Raw genomic sequence first — 24,049 nt, 5'->3', positions numbered from 1 at the left:
TTGGACAATCAATTAATCGTTTAGAGCCATTGTTTAACTAAAAATGGTCAAAATTCTCTGATTTAAGCCTCTCAACAGTAAATATACTCTGGTTTCTCTACTCCTTCATGTAAGCAGACTGATTATATTTGGTGTTTAACCAAAATAAGAAATTTGCAAACATCTGCTTTTACTTTGGAAAACAATGATCGTGATTTGCCATATTTTCTGACCAACCTTGTCATGGAATCACAAAAATGATAGTCAGTTTCATCTATTATGAAAAGAATCGTTATTTTATGAATAACCTGCAATTGACATGCAGTTGAGTACAACACTGGTGTGATATTGTTTAATCGTTTTTTTTGTTTTTTTTTGCTTTAGTTGAATCTTTAAAGAATACAAAATAAACAAAGATAGTCATTTATAAATAGTAATCAGGAAACAAAATTGTCCTCAACTTTAATGCAAAATAAATTTGTATCCAATTATTTAAAAATTTAGTGCGGCACGACGGTAAAGGTTGGGCTCTGCCGTTGACCATCAAACTGCACTCATTTTGGGTGACAGCGGCTCGACAGGAGTCACGGCACCCGAGTGGCGAGGCAGCGCAGCGAGGCTAATCTTTGCATGTCAAGGTGCGTCTCCTCTGGACAGATATGCATAGAAGGTTCACTTCAGTGGCCCGCAGAACAGCAGATGCAGCTTCCGTGCCAACCGGCACGCCATCCACGTCGCTAAAGCCTTTGTAATGACCGTGGTTTATTACCTTTACATTTCTATTTATTTATAGCACTCGGGTGCTTTTTACAATATTAGGATATTTGAGCGCTTTGAGACCCACACGGGCATTGGCGACAATGCAAACATGTTTGTACAGGGCAGCCAAACGTACTCGATGATGTCACTGGTATAATCTGATGAAATCTGGGCCAGCGTTGATGTGGCGGCAGCCGGCGGGATGAGCAGTCACTGTCATCATAATTTGCTGTGTAGGCGGGAGAAGGGGCGTGTATGTGCGTGCGTATTTATCGTAGAAGGGACGCAATTCAACAGCTCCGCCAATATTCATTTTTGGATGTCTATGCTGTTACAACGGCAGAATGTACCGATGCTTGCTGTATGCATAGAAACAAAGTACAAATGCCGTGAACCCCGCAGATGTATTTTTTTAGAACCTATTCTCTGTTATTTGCCTGTGCTCAAGCCAAAGCAATAATAGTATTGTGTAAGTGAGTTGAGGAGTTTTATTTAAATATAGTGCATTGCTGGCATATTGTGGCATCGACAGTGGTGCCTTGACTTACAAGTGACCCGACTTTGGAGTTTTTCCCGAGTCGTCGCTTGGCCGATTTTTTTTTTTTTTACTTTGACTTGCAAGCGGGCGGCACGGTGGATGTCCGGTTAGAGCGTCTGCCTCACAGTTCTGAGGACCGGGGTTCAATCCCTGGCCCCTCCTGTGTGGAGGTTGCATGTTCTCCCCGTGCCTGCGTGGGTTTTCTCCGGGCACTCCGGTTTCCTCCCACATCCCAAAAATATGCATTGTAGGTTAATTGACAACTCTAAATTGCCCGTACGTGTGACTGTGAGTGCGAATGGTTGTTTGTTTGTATGTGCCCTGCGATTGGCTGGCAAGCGGTTCAGGGTGTACCCCGCCTCCTGCCCGATGATAGCTGGGATAGCCTCCAGCACGCCCGCGACCCTAGTGAGGAGAAGTGGCTCAGAAAATGGATGGATGGATATAAGAGAAAACTCTAAATACTTATTTTGTTGTCAGTACTGGTATATACGCTGGCCCTTTAAACGGCAATTCGGATGCTCTCTGTTTCCAAATGCCATATCGCTGCCCGCTGTGGGATAAAAAATAATTGAGGCAATTTGCCCACACGCCATGTTATAATAAATTCTCGGAAGAAGTACCATTTCCCCAGAACACTTATGATAAATGGATATGAATAAACGTTGATCAAAATGCTTCAAAAACAATCAGCATCCAAATAAAACAAATACAACAACTGTGATTCTGCTGTAGTAGCGGGATGGCAAGCGATCAATATGTGTGCATTGATCACACATGCAGGGCCGATACAAACCGACAACAAAGGCGACGATTCATGAGCGTGAGACCGGAGTTAGGGGAGATGCTTTGGTGGTGTTTCTACATGGAGGTTTGCTGTTTGTTAAAAACAGAAAAAAATTCAATGGCTAGGATCTTGTGGCGAATGTAGTGGTATTTGAAACATAAATATAACAGTACTCACAGGCTTTCTTTATCCTCTGCGAAGAACGACTAATATTACTGCCGTACTGAGAGAGGAGCTGAGTCTCCAATACAGTATTGTATATCTGTTTGTCAGCAGAATGAGCAGCACAATGTCTAGTGAAGGAGAAATGGCAGGCACGGGGAGAACATGCAAACTCCACACAGGCGGGGCCGGGATTTGAACCCCAGTCGTCAGAACGGTGAGGCAGACGCCCTAACCGGTCGTCCTCATAAAAACATATATTAATGAAATAATAAAATACAATTAAAAAGCCTGTGTGGAGTTTGCATGTTCTTCCCGTGCCTGCGTGGGTTTTCTCCGGGCACTCCGGTTTCCTCCCACATCCCAAAAACATGCATGCATTGGAGACTCTAAATTGCCCGTAGGTGTGAATGTGAGTGCAAATGGTTGTTTGTTTGTATGTGCCCTGCGATTGGCTGGCAACCAGTTCAGGGTGTACCCCCGCCTCCTGCCCGAAGATAGCTGGGATAGGCTCCAGCACGCCCGCGACTCTTGTGACGATAAGCGGCTCAGAAAATGGATGGATGGATGTTTTTATCAAGTACGATGTGATGGAGTGCTATTTTTCCTCACTAAGATACACATTACACAGTTGTTGTTTTTTAGGGGGTTAGGGGCACGAACCTATTAAAACAGTAAAATTTCATATTAGTTATTTTTCAAAACCCTAGCCCAACGGCCAGTACATGATTTGTTTGCTTCATCATCACCTTCCTCCTCCTCCTCATCATCTCCATCCCTCCGTTTGATGCGAATCAGTGCAGCGGTAAGCACTTTCCATGTTAATTGGTGTCATTATATTGCCGTGCTCTCGGAGCGTTGTGTGGGTTTGCAGCAGGTTCGAGCAGCGTTGTCCGTCTATGACTTGTTTTTGTTCAGCACGTACTGTATAATCTATAACCCTTCAATTCCCCCCCACTGATAGCCCGACTACCTTCACTTCAGATTAGCACAGTTTGAGATCCAGGATGTGGAACGGCACATAGGGAATGTGCTCAGAAAGCGCAGCCAGAAGATGCTGCCGTGGAATTGTATGTTTTCAGTGCATATAATGTACGCTTGTTTTGCATGGGTGCTTTTATAGGGCAAGGAACCATATTTGGTAACCAAGTCTTAACTGACCCCGCAATGGACGGCAGTAGAACCATGTGCTTTCTCTCATTAAAAAAAAAATTAAAATCAACAAAACCCATTTTTGCACTGCATTCCTGGTTAATTGCCGCATTAGGGGTAGCCCAGGTTTTTTTCACCTGTCCCTCACAGACAGAATAATGTCAGTTTTCTGATGCTCAGTACATTATTTTTTCACAAATTATACACATTTAAACAAACAATACAGCAATGCTCACAGCAATGCTCACAGGTCTTTGTCCTTTGCGAAAAATGACTTTTTATTTATTTATTTTATTATTTTATTTTTTTATTGCAGCTTATTAAATCAGTTATGCAACTCATCTTCATGCTTGTGTCTAGTGGCCGATTACTGTATTGACCTGAGCTATAAGTTCCTTGAACTTTAGGTGGAAATGTGTCCGGCTATGAGAGCAGATGGAGGGAGGAGCGTGCCTCCGCATCAAAAATGAATGTTTACATTTCAGTTTGTGGACGCGCGTGGCATCGCGGCCGAACTCGACTTGCGTAACGAACGCCCAGGAGCTGTAAGAGGCAGCGCTGGCTGCACGTAAGAAGCGAGTCGTGAGAACCTTTCGGGAACACGAACGCGACACCAACTGAGCCACTCACTGTACAATATACATTTGCAGAACAGTGCAAAGAAAAAAAAAATGAAGAGGGCATTTGCATAGCGAGATAACGGGCGTTCATGTTTTATTCATTTGCTTACTCCGGCAGCGGTGTGCCACGAACCTTTAACCTCTCTCTCTCCGCCAGCTCAGATATCTGTTGACGGGCGCCGCCTCGCATTCTCAATCTCATTCTTGCCGAGTCGCATCAGGACCACCTCCTAATTATCCGGCTCCCAACCCACGCCGTTTGTTCACGGCGAAGTTCTTCTTGTGAACTTCATCACTCAAATGATAACTCAATCAGTATTGGAATTAGGGTGGGAAATTGAATTAATGTGTTCCAGGCTGAAAGTCTCACCAGCCGGAAACCTTTCGTAACTGTACAGGTTTGAATAACTTTTTCAACTACCATACAAAGACGCTAACCACAGTAAACAAATACTAAGGTAACACTACGCTGTTTTTATTTCATTATTTTTTTTATCGGTGTCCCAATTTTTTTTTTTACTACTAATTAGAGTGTATTGTTTTCTCACAAATCCTACTAAATTTTGACATTTGAGAAAGAATATCTGAGCAGGAAAGCCTATATACAGTAAATACAGTACTAGTGATGTCTCGACAATAAAAAAAGGTCAATTTTCTACTAATTCTAGTACATTTTTTCCCCACAAATTCCGACATTTTTGCCAGAATGTCAGAGCAGTAGAGACTTCATAAAGCACGTGTGGATGTCTTGATAGAGAAACAAAAAATAAGTTTTCCACTATTTCTATTGCATTTTTTTCCTCACAAATCCTACTAAATGCCAACATTTTAGCCAGTGTATTCTAGCGAGAGTCTTACTGTAATACTATGCAGTACTATGCTCGCTTGTTATGCTGACATGCTCTTAAAGTCACTCTGCTTCATCCCTTCTGATTTGTATTTAAATACAGATTATAAAAGTCAGGTTTTTTTTCCCCCATAAATCTGGGCTAAATCCTTCAAGATTGATGCTCTTTTTTCCCCTCCCCCCTCCTTTATATACTTAAATCTGCTCATTCCTTTGTTGGGCCTCCGGCTGTTAGAACCAGTCGCGCTTCAGCAGTCTTAACTGACAAAATGTGTTTTTAACAAAACAATGAACAATAGGATTGTGGGACTGCTTTGAAATACATCGTTTTTATTGTGTGTGTGTTTTTTTAAATGTTCTTTAATGAATACATATTTTAACATTGCATTGCAAAAATGTTGAACCTCACCAGAGTGGACAATTATTCTAAAGTTGTTTTCTTGAAGCGGTGCCTTGAGATACGAGGTTAATCCGTTCCATGAACATGCTCGCGACCCAAAACACTTGCGTCTCAAATTATCATTACCCGTTGAAATGAATGGAAATGCCATTAATCTGTTCCAGCTTTTCCAAAAAAACAACAACCATTTGTGTTTAATCCATTGCCTAAAGGGTTGTAGCACCGAACATACATGCATAGATGCTATTTTGCATTAGTATTAAACTAGCGGACTGAAAGGCTAAACCGTGTGGTTGTTTTAAACACACAAAGTGCAATTCCCTTTCTCTAATGTTTAGTTTGACAGTAAACCTCAACTGAGAGTGGAAATAAATCACTTGAAGCCTCTTGAAGCGGACTATTTGCCAAAGTGCTGCTTATTGTGAAGTGACTTGAGTTGAGTTCACTGCCACTATACAGCTCTCAAAACTCAAGTCTTGTGCTCACAAGTCAAAGCAACAACAACAACAACAAAGTCGACTCAACCTGAACAATGCCACCCACTAGCGGGTTGAACTACCTGCTTAAACTACATGCTCGGAATCAGATGATCTTTCATTTGTACTCATTTTATACGGTAAGACTGCAAACAGGAGATACAATTCTTTTCACCAGCTTGATCCTTTTCGTCTTTTTGAGCTACCAGGCTGGTGAGCTGAGGAGCACCGTCTTGCCACTAATCTATGCAGTTTTAAGTGTGTATTGAAAAAAAGAAAAAGAAAAATGTCATAACCGCATTCTCTCATTTGTCTGCCTTCCGCACAGGGCTCTCAAATCAATGGGTTCTCACAGAAAAGTGGGAAAGAAATTGATCCGGGATGCGGACGCTCAGTTGCCGTTCCTTAATTGGCGCGGGATTAGTTCGCAATGATTTGGCCTGATTAGACCGCCTGGCTTGTGCGTCCGCTTAATCACCGAGCCCGCTTCCTTCTCTGCGGCCTGTTTTGCATACATCCTCACATCCGTCATTCACAGGCCGTCGCCGTGTGTTCGGATGAAATTTGCCCACCCGGAGACATGACGCGCATCAGATTTCTTGTTAAAATTATAGCGGTGTCTCACTACAATACCGCGAGAGGCCGGGTCCAGAAAATAACCCCCCGGTTATAGAAAATGTTCTGATAGATGGCGGCTGTTATTCTGATCGAGTCGGCGAGAGTGATGAGCCGCGGAAAGTGGGGAATATAGTGAGGGCGGCGAGGAACACGGATTAAGCAAGAGAGGGGGACAAAAGACTGGATGAGCGCAGAAGAGAGCAACTCATAGAAGTAATATTATTGCAAAGAGGGCCTCCAAGAGACGAGAAGGGAGACATAGGTTATAAATGGGGAGTGGGGATGGAGCTGAGAGGTAACAAGAGTGCTGCTTAACGGGCGTTCTTTGCCGTCACCTCTCCAGTATGAAATTGAAATCAAGGTGATTTGTTAGGGTAAATTATACTTGTAATGGATTATTGTCGGCAGTACAGTGGACGAGTGCTTAATAATTAATAATTAACTTAATAGTTTACCTGCTAATTTGCTGTTCAAAGTTCTGCTAAAAAGTGTACAGTACCACCTACTGTACCTAATAACATACCTTTCACGTTAGCTTAGTGGTTAGCATGGCTTCTCCATCTTCTCCTGTTACTTACTCCGCGTTCGTCTTTAGTGATAAAGATACTTGTCAGAAATGTAGTTTATTCGCTGCCATGGAGACGCAAATTACCGACTTAGTGTTTAGCTGAGCTAGCTAGCCAGCCGCAGCTCGTAGCTGGTGCGGACTCAGCGCAAGCTAGCGTCGCTATTTTCTGCTATTGGCGGCAGGGCTCGGTCCCTATCCATCTGAATAGTACCGTGTCCTGCAATGTTTTTTTTGTTGTTGTTGTTTTTTCCAGTGAGTAAAACATTTAAGCTTTAGACAGCTTTGATTCCCTCGTAGTCGTCTTCAAATCTGAACTTCAGCGAGTCACAGATGTCTTGCAGCCCCTCGGCGGGCTTCCAGAAGCCGGCGAGTGACAAGAAAGCAGATGGGGGGGGCTGAGGGCCAGTGAGAGATAATTAAAAATTGAGCGAGTCGGCCACCAGCACCGAACAGTCTCTTTAATTCCTTATAAGTCACATTGGTATTCATATCTATTTCAGGCTTGCTAACGTTAACACAGCTGGACATAATGTGCAGTACGACTCCCTCGCGCTTCCAGCACGTTCGCTTGACAAATTTGCTTTTCATATCGGATTGTTTTGGCAACATTTCACGCGCATCAAGGGACAGATCCCGAACTGGCAAGGATCTTTACGAGTGTTCCAAGAGAACAAAGCACTGATTAAAGCTCGGTACTCAGATTCTGATTTATGTTTGTTTTAAACGTGAGAGACCCTACACATGATATTAACAAGACTGACCTGTGAGAGGCAGCGTCGTCCCACAGGGCATCCAGACCGGAACATACAAAGAAGAAGAAAGAGTATAACAGTAAACCTCCAATATTTGGGGGCCAAAAAATTGGAGTAATTGACGGCATCATTTAATAAGATTATAATTGCCTGATTATTTGATTTTAAATAAACAAAGTCTCTCTGTAACTTCAGGCTAAAATTAGCTCCTAACCAGCATACAAAGCTTGTCTGTCAGTTGAGAAGTGTCACTTGAACATACAGTACTGTACGACTTTCGTGCTTCGGCACCATATTAGTGTGCCAGAAAGACCACAAAAATTGTGAATTGGAGGGTTTTTTTTTTTTTTTTTTCGACAGGACTAAAATGCAAATAGGTGCAGTGAACTGAAAATACAGTGTTTGGGGGATCACTGTATTGCGGCTATCGCTGTATTGCTTTACATGTAGTTTCCTGGTTCCAAGGTGGAGCATAAATTCCAATAAAAGAATAAAGGTAATCTCCAGGTAATGAGTGGCAGGTGTGTGAATTGAGACAGCTTATAGTTTTTTGACCATTAACCGTGTTTACGTGTCGTTGAACACGTGGAACGTGTTGAATTGAGCTAACATGTTGACATACTGTATTAAGCTAACATGTTGACATACTGTATTAAGCTAACATGTTGACATACTGTATTAAGCAATGATGTTTTGGAGTTTAGGTTCATTAATACAAGTGAGTAAACAGGTCTCTGTACAGACAGTTCAGCGAGATTTGGATATAGGTTTGTTTTCCAAGAACGTGAAAGAGTTTCCCTCGTTTGTCCTTTTGCTAGTTTTTATTGGGGAGACTCTATGGGTGCCATCTTGTGGTCAAGGAACAATATTGAAGTGAGGGGAGGAGCTTCAATTAGTCAGGCCATAGCCTTGTCCAATTGGGGGAAAAAAAGGTGCAATGCTGCCATCTTGTGCCATGCATAGACAATTACAAACCTTTTTGAGTGGGTGTCAATTCCTGGCAGAGTTTTGGCTATTTGCGTCCCTCTCCCCCACTTAAATAGCAGGAATTCACTGTACTGTAAAAACCATTAAAAATAAAAATATATTTTTTTTTTACACCGCAGGTTTCTGCAGTATAGTGAGTATTTCCGCGACAGACTGATAAAAGAAAAAAAAAGAATCTGTGGAAATGGAAAAAAAAACATGGCTGGATTTTTGCGTTTTGAAAGAAAAGCCAACCCACTGAAGGGCGCATTATTTGTAATCGGAAGGAATCCATGAGCCTCCCACAGTGTCGGAAGTTGTACTGATTTCTGTATAATAGCGAAGGTCGGGATCTCTGGAATTGTGGTTCTGTATCGTTCTCTAGCAAATATTACGCATCGCGCCAGGCCAGGCTGCTGCCGCTTGCTGACTCAGAGTGAGCAGAGCCAGGGGCCTCGGAAGTTTAACGCCCCTCCACACCCCATCGTCATGTGCCGCGACTTCAAAGTGCGCCCTGACGGAGTCCATATCGCTGTGCAAAAACCCTGCTCTCTCCTCCTTCACAGAGCAGAGGTCAAACTGCCTCATCTTTTATATATCGCTTCCGTCCATTGATTGTGCCGCAGGAGATTTATGAATACAGAGAGGCCGATTTCCATATCGCACTATAGCATATGGAGCCCCCCCACCCAGCCTCGCTCTCTCATTTGTACTGCTCTCATTTTATTTCCCTCCGATTTGTTGTTGTTTCTTTTGGTGGTTTTTGTAATGGCACATTTCTCTTTTTTTTTTGCATGGAAGATCACAGTCCTTCCTGCTTTACAGCTACAGTACATTCTTAGTGTTTTACTGTGGAATCTGCTTGGAATAAATTGTACAAAAGGACCAGATATGTGCTACTGTCGACCAACGGTCATTTGTCGATGGTGGAGCAACACGTGGACAGACAATATAAAAATACTCAAAGGCATGTACTCGTTATCCTCTCCAAAACAGGGACTAATATTACTATACTATTACTATATGTATGGAAACATGTATGACCACAACAATAGATGCTTCCAACAATACTATTGAACGTTGGCCACAAACAGTGCTAACCACAAACAGTGCTAACCAAGGGCAAGATATGTGCACAGTGTCGTGCTTTGTTGTTTTTAGCTTTGGATTTATTATTATTAAACTCCACTGAACCTGGCATTGGTTCAACTGTAGTATTTGTGCTCAATATAATCCCGTTGTTGCCTTCATTCTCAGGTTGTGAATACATGCGTTGATCCTTATTTTTTTACCAGTCATAACCGTCCCGATGTCTGTGCTGCAGCTGTGTGTGCGTGTGTGTGTGCGTGGCACCGCAGCAGACTGTGAAATTGAAATTCCTCCCAGCGGATGCTGATGTGATTGACGGAGAGGAGAGTGCGAGGCAGATGTGTAAAGTCATCTTTTGAGTCAAGTTGTGTGGGGTTTCCCCACAGTCGGTTGCCTGATGTTGCTTTTATCAGATCACTAAGCAGCTTGGAGCATGTCAGTATCACTTCTTTGCTAAATGACCATAAGTTCAATTGACCCCACAAACGCAGGCCGGCCAATTGCAGCACAGGTCAGAGTTCTGACACTTGACTCAGTTGAATTGAATCACAGTGTTTTTAATAGTTTTTGATATATTTTTCCTGTTTTAACTGCCTCTATTTATACTTTAAACCATAAATATACCATAGACTATGGTCCCAAAAAGAGAATATCATTTCAAACTCATCTTACAACATTACAAGATTCTCTCAAACCTCCTCTCACAACCCAGGTTAAACTTGTATCGAGATGTATCACTTCAACATACTTCCTTGGTACCAATCCCTATTTAGACTGGGTTTTGGCGCCATTTTAAGGGGTTATAGAAAGACTAAAAAAAACACAAATTGGTGAATTTTTCACCCTAACCCTAGCTTGGGATAGAATCCAGAGGGGAAAAAACTTGAATCATTGAATAAGATGCCACAATAAGATGGCAAACATCAGATACGGAATCGTATCGTGCTAAGTTTGACATCCCATCTTTACTTTTTGCTGTGAATATTTTTTAAATCCATTTACCGCAGATTTAGAGTGAAAAACTTTAAGATAGATCTGTGCAATGTGGCGATGCACCTTGGAGTGCCTGCCGTCCCTCTGGCCCGTGTGTGTGTGTGTGTGTCTGTGTGTGGGTGTGTGTGCCACGTCCCACCAGGACGCCATCGCTCAGACCACCATCTGTTCGATGCCCTCTTTTTGAACCTCCTGCCACTTCCTCTTCATCACCTTCACCGGGCAGCCAGGAAAGTGCACTGCACGCACATTTAATCTGATGGAATAATATGAATTTTCTTTTTTTTAGGATGTCCAAGATGACTACGAGCAAAACTCACACTGCACTCGGTTTTCTTCCCTGACATACAGTACAAAGATGTTAGTCTCTTAGTTGAGACGTATCACTTCAACATAGTTTCTTGACACTACTACTACTTTCCTACTAGACAGGGCTTTGGCACTATCTTGTGGCATTTTAGTGCTTTGTAGAAAGAGCACTAAAACTGTCATAATGTGACTTTATTAGCGAATAGCTGAGGATAGGTTCCACCAAGTTTGACCCTCGAACTGATTAATTTCAATATTTCCGATGGGAAGTTTTGTTTCAAAATATAAACAAATCGGAGGCGGACTAGTATCCCTGAAATAAGTTTTCTTATATTCGCCAAGAAAAGCCACTCGTATATGCATTCTGCAATGCGAGCAGTGTGGATGATTTTGTCAATATTGCAAGTGGAGGTGAGTCAATTAGGCTCCGATTCACTCTGCCTCGAAACATCTCAAGGGTTTTAATCTTGGGGGAGAGAGTGCAAATGAGCTTAAAATGAGCCTTCCTTTATCTGTTCTTTCCTCATGCTGGCCACGAAATCTGTTTGCTTGCCAGGCCCAAGAACACAACAGCCGCGGCCGAGCGCTACTGCTCTTTACTTGTTATTCTCACGGCCACATTTTAAGGTCTTCTAATCTCAACACTCTGCTCTTTGAAGATGGAGCGTTTCGATTTCCTTTTGTCAGGGATTTGCCGTAGTTTTTTATTTTTTTTATTTTTATAAATCCTCCAAATGAGAATTCACCCGCCGCCTGCTCTGCAGCAGAAAAGCTGAAGGAAAACAAACAGCAGCAATTTTTTGATTTACGGTGATGACTTCCTCGGCCGCTGACTCTTGTCTTTTTGTTGACTTTGCAGGTGGAGAGATGAGCGCGTGCGGTGGACAAAGGCGGCAGAATTAAACACAGCCCGAGGGAAGATGCCCAAGTTGAGACATTGAAACAGGTCAGTTTGTGCAGCGGGTCCCGCAAGTCGATTTGAATGCTAATATTATTGACGTACAGACGTCAGTGAACGCCTCATAAGTGCTCTCTCACAACGAGATCTTCACCTCGTTGACATGTGAAAACCCGCCCCGGTGCGTCACTCCCCAATGCCTCCCTTTTCCTAACCAGTAAATTAAAAAATGTGGCTTAAAAAAAAAAAGCTCTAACTGCAATTATCTGCTATTGTTCCCACACATTACGTGGACTGTGTAGTCCATTTGGACTCCATTGCTAACCAAAACGGCAGCACCGATCTGACAGTGTGCAACAAAGTGACATCAGTTACCTTTTTGAGGAGCATGCCGTCAAAGTACAAAAAAAAATGTAAATAAATAAAAAATCATAGATAAATTAGTAACGTAATAAAAAATACACATTTTATTTGATGATTGATAATATAAAATATATAAGTACATAAGTCACTCATTTTTAGATAAACACAAAATCAATTGACATATTTATAAAATACAGATGCTAATAATAATTTGTTCTATAAAGAAAATATTTATTTATCATTTATCTGAATAATTGATTATACAACTTTATAATTTCGTAATTGTTTTTGCCTGTCACTATACGTTGCTCGCATAGACCGATGAAGAAAAATTTAGGGCTGGAACGATGAATCAAATAACTCGATAATTGGATAATAGGAAGAAAAATCCATTTTAAAATCATAATAACACATTGCGCTTGTTTAACGCTTCTCAAGGTACTCAAAGACGCTTGCCAATTGCACACATTATTCAATCCCTCCGCAGTAACACTCTAGTGGTGGTAAGCTACATGCGTAGCCACAGCTGCCCTGGGGCCGTCTGACGGAAGCGGAACATATTTGATCGTACCGTGTGTTTATATGTCCAAAATGCATGCAAAGTAGTTTGTTGAGTCATTTTTAGCTGTGTTTGTGCTATTGTATGCACAAGCTCCAAGAAAATGAGTTCTTAGCTTCATTTTTTAAACATATTAAAGAACCTTGATATTCTTCAATGTAACGCGGGCCCACCTTATCTTCACAGTTCTCCACTTCATTAATTCGTAATGACTTATTTGCTAACTTTGATTAAAGCTTTTTTTCCTCCCTCTCCAAGCCCAATTGAAGATCATATCTGCCTCTGTGGGGCTGAGGCTTGACCACGCTTGCCATCTTAAGCATCTTCTGTGATAACATCACACTTGAAAGAAAAAAAATAATCGGATCTTTTTTTGATAAAGCATTTGTCAACTTTGTGTGCCAGTTTGTCAGGGGCTTTTATCTTGGGCAGTTTATGGAGTTGGAAGCCAATTGAAGCCTCTCGCTCACCCAGGCACACATTTCACAGTTCATTTGATGGAAACACTCGGGACTAAATCACCTTTACACTTTGTTTCTAATTAACTATCCAAACTGCATCGGGACAATGGAGTGAAAATTGTGTGTACAGCGCACAAACGGAGCACAAACAATAAATGAGTCCCCCAGTGAATATATTTGCATGAAGAAGTGTTCTACCTGACTTGACAAAAAACAAAACAGCTATTAAAATGCAGAATTTGCAAACATTACTTTCCCACCATTTCCTCTAAATATCAGATGAGATTAGGAGACTTGGATAGGGGTTATCGGATTTTGGAAATATATATCGATGTCGGCCCTTTTTAGGCAATCCCACATTGGCGTAAACAAGGGATGTCAAACTTTTTCCACTGAGGACCACAAACAGAAATGTGCTTGTGTTGTTTGTCTGGATGGCGACCTCTTGTGGACAAAGAAAATGCCCGCACCTCTCTAAAGTGCAGTTTCACAAATTGGCATTGAAATGCTTACATTCAGTCATCCATTTTCCGTAGCGCTTCTCTTCACGAGGGTTGCGGGCGTGCTGGAGCCTATGCCCGCTAACTTCGGGCGAGAGGTGCACACACTGAACTGGTCGTCAGCCAATCGCAGGGGACATAGAAACAAACAACCATTTGCACTCACATTCACACCTACGGGGAATTTTGAGTCTTGCTGGCCCTGATGGTTCACCCCTGGTCGTGAGGCCGGTGACGAATCAAAGCCAGGAGAGGATGGGGCGCTATGTGTCGCGCATCACAATGCAGCCCGTCAAACAGCGGCCGTGACCCGTGCCGTAAAAAAACTTGATGCCTGTTCGCAATTGTTTTCCTCCCTGTGGCATTTGTTCTGTGTTCTTACGTCTCGTAGCAGATAAGAAAAGAGAGGCCGCCTGGCCATTAGCGCCGCTTTTTCCAGAGCCGCGCCGTCGCCTCCGTTAGGGCGCAAATGCGGGCGAGCCGAGTCAATTAAACTTAACACATCACCCTGCATAATTTAAGCTCTCTCGCCGCATGCTCCGTGGGGGGATTTGTTGTTTTTAATCCTCTTCCCACTCATAGAACTTTCATATTGTTCACAGCAGGGGCGAGCGTTGTGTTTATGCGCACGTTTGTACAGTGCGCTCGGTGCAGTCACGTCGACATGTCAGGAAGCATTAGCGTCAAAGCGATGCTATTAGGCAGCCCAAGAGTCGTGTGATTTCGAGTAAACTTTAATTGCATGTCTGACGAGGGCAGCTTGAATCTTATGGAATATCTATCATGCTGCAAATTATGATGACATATTGTAAAACGACAGTGACAGGGAAGTGATTCATTTGTCGTAGGGCTGGGCGATATGGCCTTAAAATGAAATCACAGATTTATTTTTCACAAAAAGCCTCTGAATGATTGTAATCAATTTTGGTTTTGCCATTGCTGGGGTGACAATCAATATGTCAGCCCATCGATAGTACGTACGTTAGTGTGCCGCGGGAAATTATCCAATTTCACTTAATTGGTCAGGGAAAAGGTATGTACTGAAGATAGTAAGTCATCTTTGAGGCAGAACATAAACTGCTTTTCTATGAGATGGCAGAAAGCCCAATTAACATGTGTACCCGGCAGTTGGCATTCATACGGCAGAATAATAGCTTTGTGTTCAACTAAACGGGCAGCCAGTGTTTGAGGAAATACGGTACATTCTTCTTTTATTCATCAATCTACATTTCAAACAGAAAATCCATTGATGAATTTAGTTTACCTTAGCTTACCAAAAAGGCCAGGCGTGCTCTGGCTTGCACACTTTTTCATGGTTAATTTAGCCTTCAAGTAATGGCGATGGCTTAAGGAATTTTGTCCGTGGAAAGTGGGCTGCCGAGAGAACTTGACGCGGCGGCTCCATTTGTCACAAAGAGCCGTGCAGTGCGGCTAATTAGTTGGAGTCGTAACAAAGGAGCTGTCTCGCCAAAGCCGCCAGCCGTCCGTCGACGCGGACGTTTATTTATGACGCGGCGGCTTCAATTCTAATCCCGAGCAGCAGCTCGGTTGCCGAGTGTTTTGACAAAGACTGCATTAAAGTTGCATTGGACATATGTTGCCTGAATGCCGTTTTAACGATAACTTTGCACAGAGCAGGAGCCTGGTGGTGATGTAAACTGTTTTTTCTCTGAGGCATTACATTTGTTACCTGCAAAATCAATACAGGGTCACGGTTTTACTACATTTTGATTGTATTCAGAAAAAGAAAACAAAAATTCCTTTTATGTTTACTAATGTACCCACAGAGCGTGTTCAAGGGGGCAAAAGTTATTTACACAAACATTTGAAAACATTTTTTTTCAGAGCTGTAATTACAATGCCGTGGTATTTTTGCTCATGGTTGTCATACCGTCGGAATCCAAACATAATGCGTTAGGTTCATTGAGGACTCTGGACGCTGCGCACAAACAGACAAATGCCCTGAAAAAGCAAACCTTGGCAACATGGCGGCAGTAATGAGACAGAAACTGCCGCTGCTGGGCTTTTCCTGACATTGCTTAAAAGCCACTTTAACATAATGTGAACATTCACCAGATCCCTTAATGCTTCTTGTGTCCTCTTTTAAAACGTTCCCTGACATGGTTCTCTTTTCTTTTTATCAATTTTTTTCTTTGCCCTCGTTTCAGCTTTTCTCCACTTGTTTAAAATATTCATCTTGTAAAATATTCATATTCGTATTGGTTCAAGTTGATTGAGGTGAGCATTTATGTTTCTTTTTGTACTTTGTTCCTTTTTTATGATTAATGATGAGCATGTAGTGGAGTTGTGCTTTCTTTTTCCCCTCCATATTTCTTTCCGTAACCATGGCAGTCAGGACACGACCATGCACTAAAAATAAAAATCTAACTATTGAAATTAATCAACTGGAACCAATTACTTAGCCAGATAAGTTTGGATCAAGAATTACATGTGATGTATTGAACCAAACCACCTAAATTACAAAAGCCCATTAGCTTAAAGCTAACACCAAATGCAAAATGCCATTGATGAGCTGATGAAACTAGCATCCACGGTGCTATAGTTAAAACCCTTCTAGCAAAGGATATTTGAATATAAATGGTGAAACGAAACATGTAGACAGACAATATACGAATACAGTGGGGCCTTCAGATAAAAATGTATTTTTTTCCGTGACTACACTCGTAACTTAAAACACTTGTATTTCAAGCCGTATTTCCCCATTGAAATGAACGGAAATGCCATTAATCCATACAAGCCTCCCCCCCCAAATTTTTTTAAATGTATTTATTCATGAGAAAAATGGCCACATAATGCTCTTCAAAGCTTTGTTTCAAAGTTTCTGACCAATGCAAATGCAATGGCTTTTTTTTTTTTCTCACCGTCGTGGCCTCTAAATACAAATGACTGCCGTGGGTTTTTTGGTCGCTTGGCCGGCGGGTGACGTTGATTGAAGGCGATAAAGCGAACGCGATGCGAGCAGCATCCGCGGCATATTGATTCCCCGCTTCCTTCGAGGATTGCAGGTAGCGAGAGGGTTCGGCCTCTCTCCAAGCTCAGCTTTAGTGGAAATGAAAACCACATCGGACCACACTGAGGTTTCGTCGAATATTGGCGGCTAATGTTAAAGAGATGGGGAGGGGCGCATGTAAGCCGCACAAATCTTAATGGGATTGTTGTTATTTCAATTTGGGTGATGTTCTATTTAAACCGTTCACCGCAATGTGTCATTCACTGTCCTGATTTTTAATTTTTTAAATATTTATTCAAGAGTAGTCAATTGGATAGTTTAATATTATATGATGCCACCAATTTTATTGTTATTTGCTTGTATTGCTGCTGTAACAACAATATCAACATTGTCAAAAACTGCATTTCCTTCATTTGCTTATTTTATTAATTTAGGTGATTATTTTTTTTTTATGTGTGCGTATTTTTGTGTAGACACTAGCACATTTGGGGGATTACAATTTTAATTATTTGTACAATATGATTGCATTTGTAGCTCATTTAAACCGCTGAATCATTCAAATATTATTATTATTTTTATTATTATTGTTACTACTATTATGAGGAGGAATTTAGGATTAACATTGGTGTAACTAATTCACCAGTTATTTAATATTATGTTTTTATCTCACTAATATTTGGAACATTATAGTCCAGAAATAATATCCATTGGTTTTTAACATTGATATTTTGTTTTCAAAGGATTAAAGGCGTGATGCAGTTGTAATTTCCCACATCTTATTTTGACTTAGATTTTAGCATGTAAATTTCCCCATTTTGGGGCTAATTATCCATGCGTATACTGTATGTAATTACTGATATTATTTGCCTTTTATGTTCAACGATAATCACACATTTTTTTGAAACCAACAATTATATCCAACTGAGAACTGTAGCTGAGCACCTTTACATTGCCGTCATCTACAGCCGTGTTTCCCAACCTTTATTGATCCATATAAACATGGCAACCACCAAACAAAAATATCTCATCTCAATTTAATCACAATTTTACTTACTCAGTGTGTCAATTATCTTCTTCCATCAAGTGGTAGAGCATTTAATATGTCACTGGCACAGATAGGAGAGCAAAGATGCATTATTTGTATGAAATAATCATTTACTGACCAATTAAGTGAAGTAGGATAATTTCTCGCAGCACTCCTGAAGATCTCTCGCGACAGAGAGATGTGCTTTGGCACGATGGTTGGGAATCAGTGGTTGAGAGGCATGCATTTCTAGTTTCACGGCTGCCAAAACAGGGTCCTGAATCCATCTCTGACGGCTACAGAGCGTAACACAGAGGCACAGCTGTCTCCTAGTTCATGCCCTGTCACTGGTGGCTGTGTGGCTGTTTGACAAGCACAACACAATCAGCAGGTCCTCCTCTTCTGCTTGACGAACTTTACCGGGCGGCAGCGTCTCAATTCGGCATGTAATTGTGTGTTTATGTGTCTGTGGCTAGCAGGCAGAACGCCAGCGTGACCCACCTTCAGCTTTTCAGCTTTAGCGCAGCGATGTGTGGACAGCTGTGCGGCAAACGTGCCGCGGTGGATCACCGCAAGGGCCGTTTTATTTAGGTCAAATTCTATGCTCCGGCGGCCAACAGAAGGGATCGCTAGTCCACTGCAATGAATACCTTCAGCTGGACGTGGTCTGCTTTGGAAGCGCCCCGCTAGAAGAGTTTTTATGTTTGGGAGCGACGGGCGGCTGGTAGATTAATGCATTGGCGTAATTCCTCCCCCCTCAAGTGATTTAATCCCATGATTTAGCGTCACGGAGAAAATTTTTCAATTACAGTGAGGTTTTTTTGGCAGCCAAACACTACTTTCATCCAAATGAAGCGCTTCCTTTCATGTCAACATAGTTAATTAGTTTCAGGGAATAAGAGGATAGGTTTGAAAAAAATTCTGCGAATTAAGAATAGGCAGGTGAACGCTGCACTTGGACCAATTACTGCACTACTTTCCTATTTAGACAGGACTTTGGCGCCATCTTGTGGCATCTCAGGACATTTCAGATAGAGCACAAAAAGATAAAGTGAGTATATAAACGTACCCGGCCACTATTTGCGGAAATACGGTATTTTATTGCAATACTCTGTGTCACTTTCCCTTGTTATGTTGCCTCACCGCTCGGTGTAGCACCGTGGCCTTTTGCTTGTGCATTATAAATAGGAGTAATGAATCGCGTCTCCTCGACCACGCCACCGTCACCGCGCAACGCCGGAGGTTACGCGGGGTCTGATCATTGTCTCGTTAGCCTCGCACAGCTTCCAGTCGCTTGAAGGGAGACGGCTAAAAGGTGCGGATGGATGTTGTCGCGTCGCCATATGAGGGCGAGGCCGCGGTCGTTTATTGCCTGGTTTGCCTTGCCAAGTTCAGGAGACTGTCAGACGCTTTTTACTGGCCTATTAGTTTTCTCTCGGAGGGGAAAGGACCGCTGATGTGATTATCTTAGCTGCTTGTGTGCTCTCAGAGAAGGTGGATTGGAGGAAGGGGAAAAAAAAGCTTTTTTTTTTTTATTTTTATTTTTATTTAGCACGACACAATTTGTGGTTCCAAAAATAAGCAGCGGATTTATGTTCAGATGAAACCGAGGCAATTTTGTGTTTTGTCATTACATTTTTAATTCTTCGAAAGTACCGACGGCTCCTCGACCCCGGCGACGCTATTTGTGAGAAATCCACCGAAGAAAGAAGGAAACTGAGGGACAGATCGATCTGCTGCTATATTTAGAGATACTCCTTTTTGAAGTTTTGAAGGACAAAAATAAAAGGTGAAGGGATGGAAAGCATGCGTGTCTCGTGTGCTGTCAGGCTACGGAGGAGCGCCAAAGTCTCGAAAAGCAGATGATGAAAATAATAATACCTAAGATTTACAGTATAGAGCCCCTTTCCAAGGGAGCCAAGGATGCTCAGGAATAACACATGAGGGTAGATAAAATGCATCTACATATGAGAGTGTTAGTAAACATATTCTTAGGTGAACAGAAAAAAAAATATGTAAAACAAAACTCAATACAAAGGAGTTATTAGAAATACAACTCCATTACGCTGAATGTAGCTCGTTTTCTTTTCAGTGAGCGGGTCCCATCTTGGGGTAATGCGAGACAATGACACCAGAAGTGTGTCAATAATGTCCAGTCTTCTCAATAATTTTGCTTTGCAGAAATTCACGCTTCACAAAGATAGGATGTTGGAAATGGAAGCAAGTATTTAGTGCTTTGTTGACAGTTTCTTCGACTTCATTTCCTCATTTGCGACATATTCCACAGAGCTGGTTTGCTGCGTGAGCATCAGCCACCTAATATTTTAAGTAGGTCTTCTGATATTGTCTCTTAAATGTAGTTTTCTTTTTCTTTGAAGTTTTTGTTCTTCTGTCTCATCATTTGGCCTTTTCCCCTCTTCGAAGAAGCTCTCCAGCGACGTTCTTTTTTTTATTAATTTTTGCTAGCTCGTGGGCTTCGCTTTTTACAACCGTATCGAGTGACCAAGGCGAGCAGTATAACGCGTGTACAGAGGAGCAGGCGGATACACGTTATTTTTGACATGAAAGTTTGTTCCATCTTTGATCGACTTAGATTTATCAGTGTAATATTTTGTTACGTTTCTGTGCGGCCTGGTACCAAATGACTTTACATGTGTGATGTGTGCATTTAAATATTTCTCACTCTGCATTCCGTCTCTTCCCCGTTTCCTTGTGTCGTCTTCATGGCTGGGTGTTCCTGCTCCTGTCGCCGCCCCAGCCACCATGACGATGAAAGGCCTGTCCAGCAGCCACAGTCACCATCACTCCGTCGCCTGTGACCCTTCCTACGACTCCATGACACTCGGTCATCCGGATCGTCAGCCCTGCTTCCTGAACTCGGGAGAGGCTCACCCCGCCGAGCGCCCGTGCTACACCCAGCGCAGCTCCTTCCAGTCGGAATGCAGTGCCTACCCGGCTCTGGCCAGCTGCACCTTCCCTCGCAGACATTACAGCTCCCATCATGAGCTGAAGGAGGAGTGCGGGGCTCTGGTGCCTTATACGGGGCCAGCAGGAATCGGTAAAGGAAGCAGTGGCAAAAACAACAACAACCGGGTCCCTTGTAACTTGCTGGAACAGTTGGATCACCAGGCTCCGGTACGGCGAGAAGGCTACCATACGCTGCAGTACAAGCGCACGGCGGTGGAACACCAACGCAGTGACAGCCCAGGGCGAATCCGCCACCTTGTTCACTCCGTCCAGAAGCTTTTTACCAAGTCCCACTCCCTGGAGGGGCCCTCGGGATCCGGGACGACCGGGAGGATGAACGGCGGGAAATCCAGCCCCGATGACCCTCCGTCTTCATCGGGAACCCTGAAACACAACAAACGCAGCAAGAACAAAGACCGATCCAAGTCAGAGCCCAAGATGCGGAGCGCCATCTCAGGATACTGGAGCTCAGATGACACCCTGGACCGGGAGATGTGCCTGTACCACCACCACAGCGGAGGCCAACCGTCGGGGGTCATGACAATGGGGCGGCACCCGGAGAAGTCGCAGTCGCAGTACTTCGTGGAGTCCTACAACACCATCAGCGCCCACTCCCTGAAGACATCTCGCAGCAACAACGACGTGAAGTGCTCCTCCTGTTCCGGGGGCAGCGGCGGGGCGCTCCCGCTGATGGGCACGCTGGACGGCCAGGTGCAGCTGAAGAAGAGCTCGTGGTCTTCGACTCTGACGGTGAGCCGAGCGAGGGAGGTTTACCAGAAGGCCTCTGTCAACCTAGATAAAGCGCTAGTGAAAGCCGAGCAGGGACGTACCTGCCACTTCCTGCAGGTAGGACAGTTCCGACAGCCCTGCCTCTCGCATGCCACGCCCCTTGCATCCTCCACGGCCATCTCCTTATATCCCGAGTCATTTGTATTTTGGTCTCATCTTCATCGTGACACTGAAGATTTGGTTTCTTCGTCGTGATATCCTCATCAAACATAACGCACACAGTGTTATCTACCCTTTTGTGGTTGTATCCCTTGCATGGAACTATTCATATGCAGGCGTCCTTGGTTTATGACAGTACAGTAAACCCGTTTATTTGCAACGGATAGGGAACCAGCCCTTCTGCAAATAGCAAAAAACGCGAGTCATTCCCAAAACACTGCAGCAACATTGCAAACTCATCTTACATCACCTTTAAAAATAAATCGCCTGATATTTTTGATTTTTTTTTATTTAAAATGCACCATTTAATACCCACTCAGCTGACCAAAAACATATACATGCAGCGAAAACTCTTTGTAATTTCTGCTAACAACCCAGCCTTAACTAAACTCCTCCCCGACATATCACTTCATCATATTGACACCAATTTACAAAAGCATTATAGAAGGAGCACAAAAATTACAAATGGGAGAGTGTTTCGTTTCCCGGATAAAAAACGCAAATAGCTGAATTTGTTAAAAGCGAACGACAATCAAGCCAGAGTTCACTGTACCGACATACAACATTTAAAGGTTACAAACGGTGCACAAGTAACGAGTTTGGGCAGTGGCGTAAGAATATGTCATCACGCGGCACAAGAATGCACACACAGTTACCCCCGTGCTTAACTTTGAAAAAAAAAACAAATTTGATCGTGTTAGCGTACGTTAGTGCTTGATTGACTAGCGCATGCCGATGTTCCTACAAATTCCTTTTACGTCACCACCTTAGAAACGGAACTCCGTCGTAGACCGAGGACGAACTGTACAGGCATGTGGATGTTTCTATCAGTATTCATGTTGGAAAATAATTTTATATTTCAAACACTTTGACCATTTGGTTGGCCTTCCTCAGGCCCAAATTCTGTAGTCATTTGAGACTTTTTTTTGGTTTTTTTTAACAGTCCAATGACCAAGTTGAACTGAAGCAATTAATAAAATGTCTGTCTGCTTCCTCGGTGAATTAGTGCATTCAAAGATAAAGTGGAAGTAAGAAACACCTACAGTATTTTAGAAACCGTTTGGTAGAGGTTATATTGTTTGTGTTCTGCAGTCGCCCATGTTTTCTTAGCGACATTCACCTGCTGGTATGGAGTTTTAATGTCCTTTTATGCAGTCTCGGAACATACCATGGAACCTCTTAAGTCTCACAAACCTCGAGTTGTTTTCAGCCTTCTAATGTACAGTACATGATTGTTTGTTGAGACCTTATTCTTGGCTTTGTGGTGTATTTAGTGGAAAAACGTAGCCTTAGGCTGGATTTATACTGCAAGGTTGGGGGAAAGAAACTTGATTCAGATCAGAATCATGCCTCTTTCAAATGTGGCAAAAAACTCGATATGTATTAGATACTGTATGTGCCGATGATTTATTTCCATGTTCCGTTAGTTTAAACACAGCCTTATCGCATATGTCACTTGAAATGTGCATGGAAATAAACTGGGAAAAATATCAGCTGTATGCATTAAATCGAAATTGAGCACTTGGACCTGCTACGTAAATCAAGCCAAGATATTGAAAGAGTTTTCAGAGTTTACTCTTCAGCAAAGAAGTGATTTTTAGCCTGTCAAAAAAGGTCACAACCTCAACTGACATTGCCGACGATATTTTTGTTTGTGTAACAAACCTTTACGGGTGTTTATCAAAGCCTGCACCCGCTCTCGGGTTTTACACAGATAAACACGCAAACATCCAATAAGATCAAGCTGCCTTATCTCAGATCTCTGCTGGTAAAGATGAAAGTCTTACCGGTGGCGTATATTTCCACATGTCGGAGTGAGGCGTACATGAAAGCCCCTGGTGAGACAAGCAGGCGGTGGAAAGGAAGGTGAGCCATCGAAGAAAGAGCAAATCGGGGCCACTGACGAGGATGTGAACGAAGGAAGTTGGAAAACAGAGAAAGGAAGCATAAAAGGTTGAGGGAAACTTCTGTGTGGTGGCGCATTTTAAGAACGGGGGAGGGGGGGGGGGGGATAAAGGAGCGAGGAGTTCAGGGAACAGATGTCACTGTAGCAACTCGTTTCCCAAAGAAAAAACCGACAAGTCCTTTTTTTCCCTCAGTCTCAAGCCAGGATGTTCTCGGCTGCACTTGGATGATGGCCAAACCAAAGTCACAGGGTAACACTGCCGAGCTGATATAAGTACCAAGCATGACCTTATTTAGCTAATGTTGAAACAGACACAGTCTTTTCCCAATACGTTCGCTGATGTCACGGTCAGCCCGGTTGCCCAGCGAAGCCGCGGTCTATGAAGTGGCTCAGGACTAATGCATCTCATAGTCTTCAGAGCTGGTGTTTGAAGAGTC

General features: G+C 42.8%; 1 protein-coding gene and 1 long non-coding RNA gene across 4 annotated transcripts in view; one reads left to right on the top strand and one right to left on the bottom strand.

Moving 5' to 3' along the window:
* Window positions 1-24,049, top strand: part of LOC133470327 (disks large-associated protein 1-like) — a 78,845-nt gene that overhangs the window by 15,581 nt on the left and 39,215 nt on the right. For 2 of the 3 annotated variants that reach the window (XR_009785957.1, XM_061758579.1), the window contains exons 2-3: window positions 11,875-11,961; window positions 20,550-21,604. Coding sequence is in view for 2 of the 3 variants with exons in the window: in XM_061758579.1 (XP_061614563.1) it covers window positions 20,555-21,604 (1,050 nt within the window). In the remaining variant the exon portion in view is untranslated. The remainder of the gene's footprint in view (window positions 1-11,874; window positions 11,962-20,549; window positions 21,605-24,049) is intronic. The other variant, XM_061758580.1, reaches the window with a different exon arrangement.
* LOC133470328 (uncharacterized) lies at window positions 21,366-23,691 on the bottom strand. The gene is made up of 3 exons (XR_009785958.1): window positions 23,494-23,691; window positions 21,589-21,886; window positions 21,366-21,502 (listed from the first exon to the last, which is right to left on the bottom strand). It is a non-coding gene; the product is annotated as an uncharacterized LOC133470328 (long non-coding RNA).

Source organism: Phyllopteryx taeniolatus, chromosome 20, assembly GCF_024500385.1.
Source record: "Phyllopteryx taeniolatus isolate TA_2022b chromosome 20, UOR_Ptae_1.2, whole genome shotgun sequence".
Taxonomy (NCBI): Eukaryota; Metazoa; Chordata; class Actinopteri; order Syngnathiformes; family Syngnathidae; genus Phyllopteryx; species Phyllopteryx taeniolatus.
This window is presented reverse-complemented; position numbering and strand designations above follow the sequence as displayed.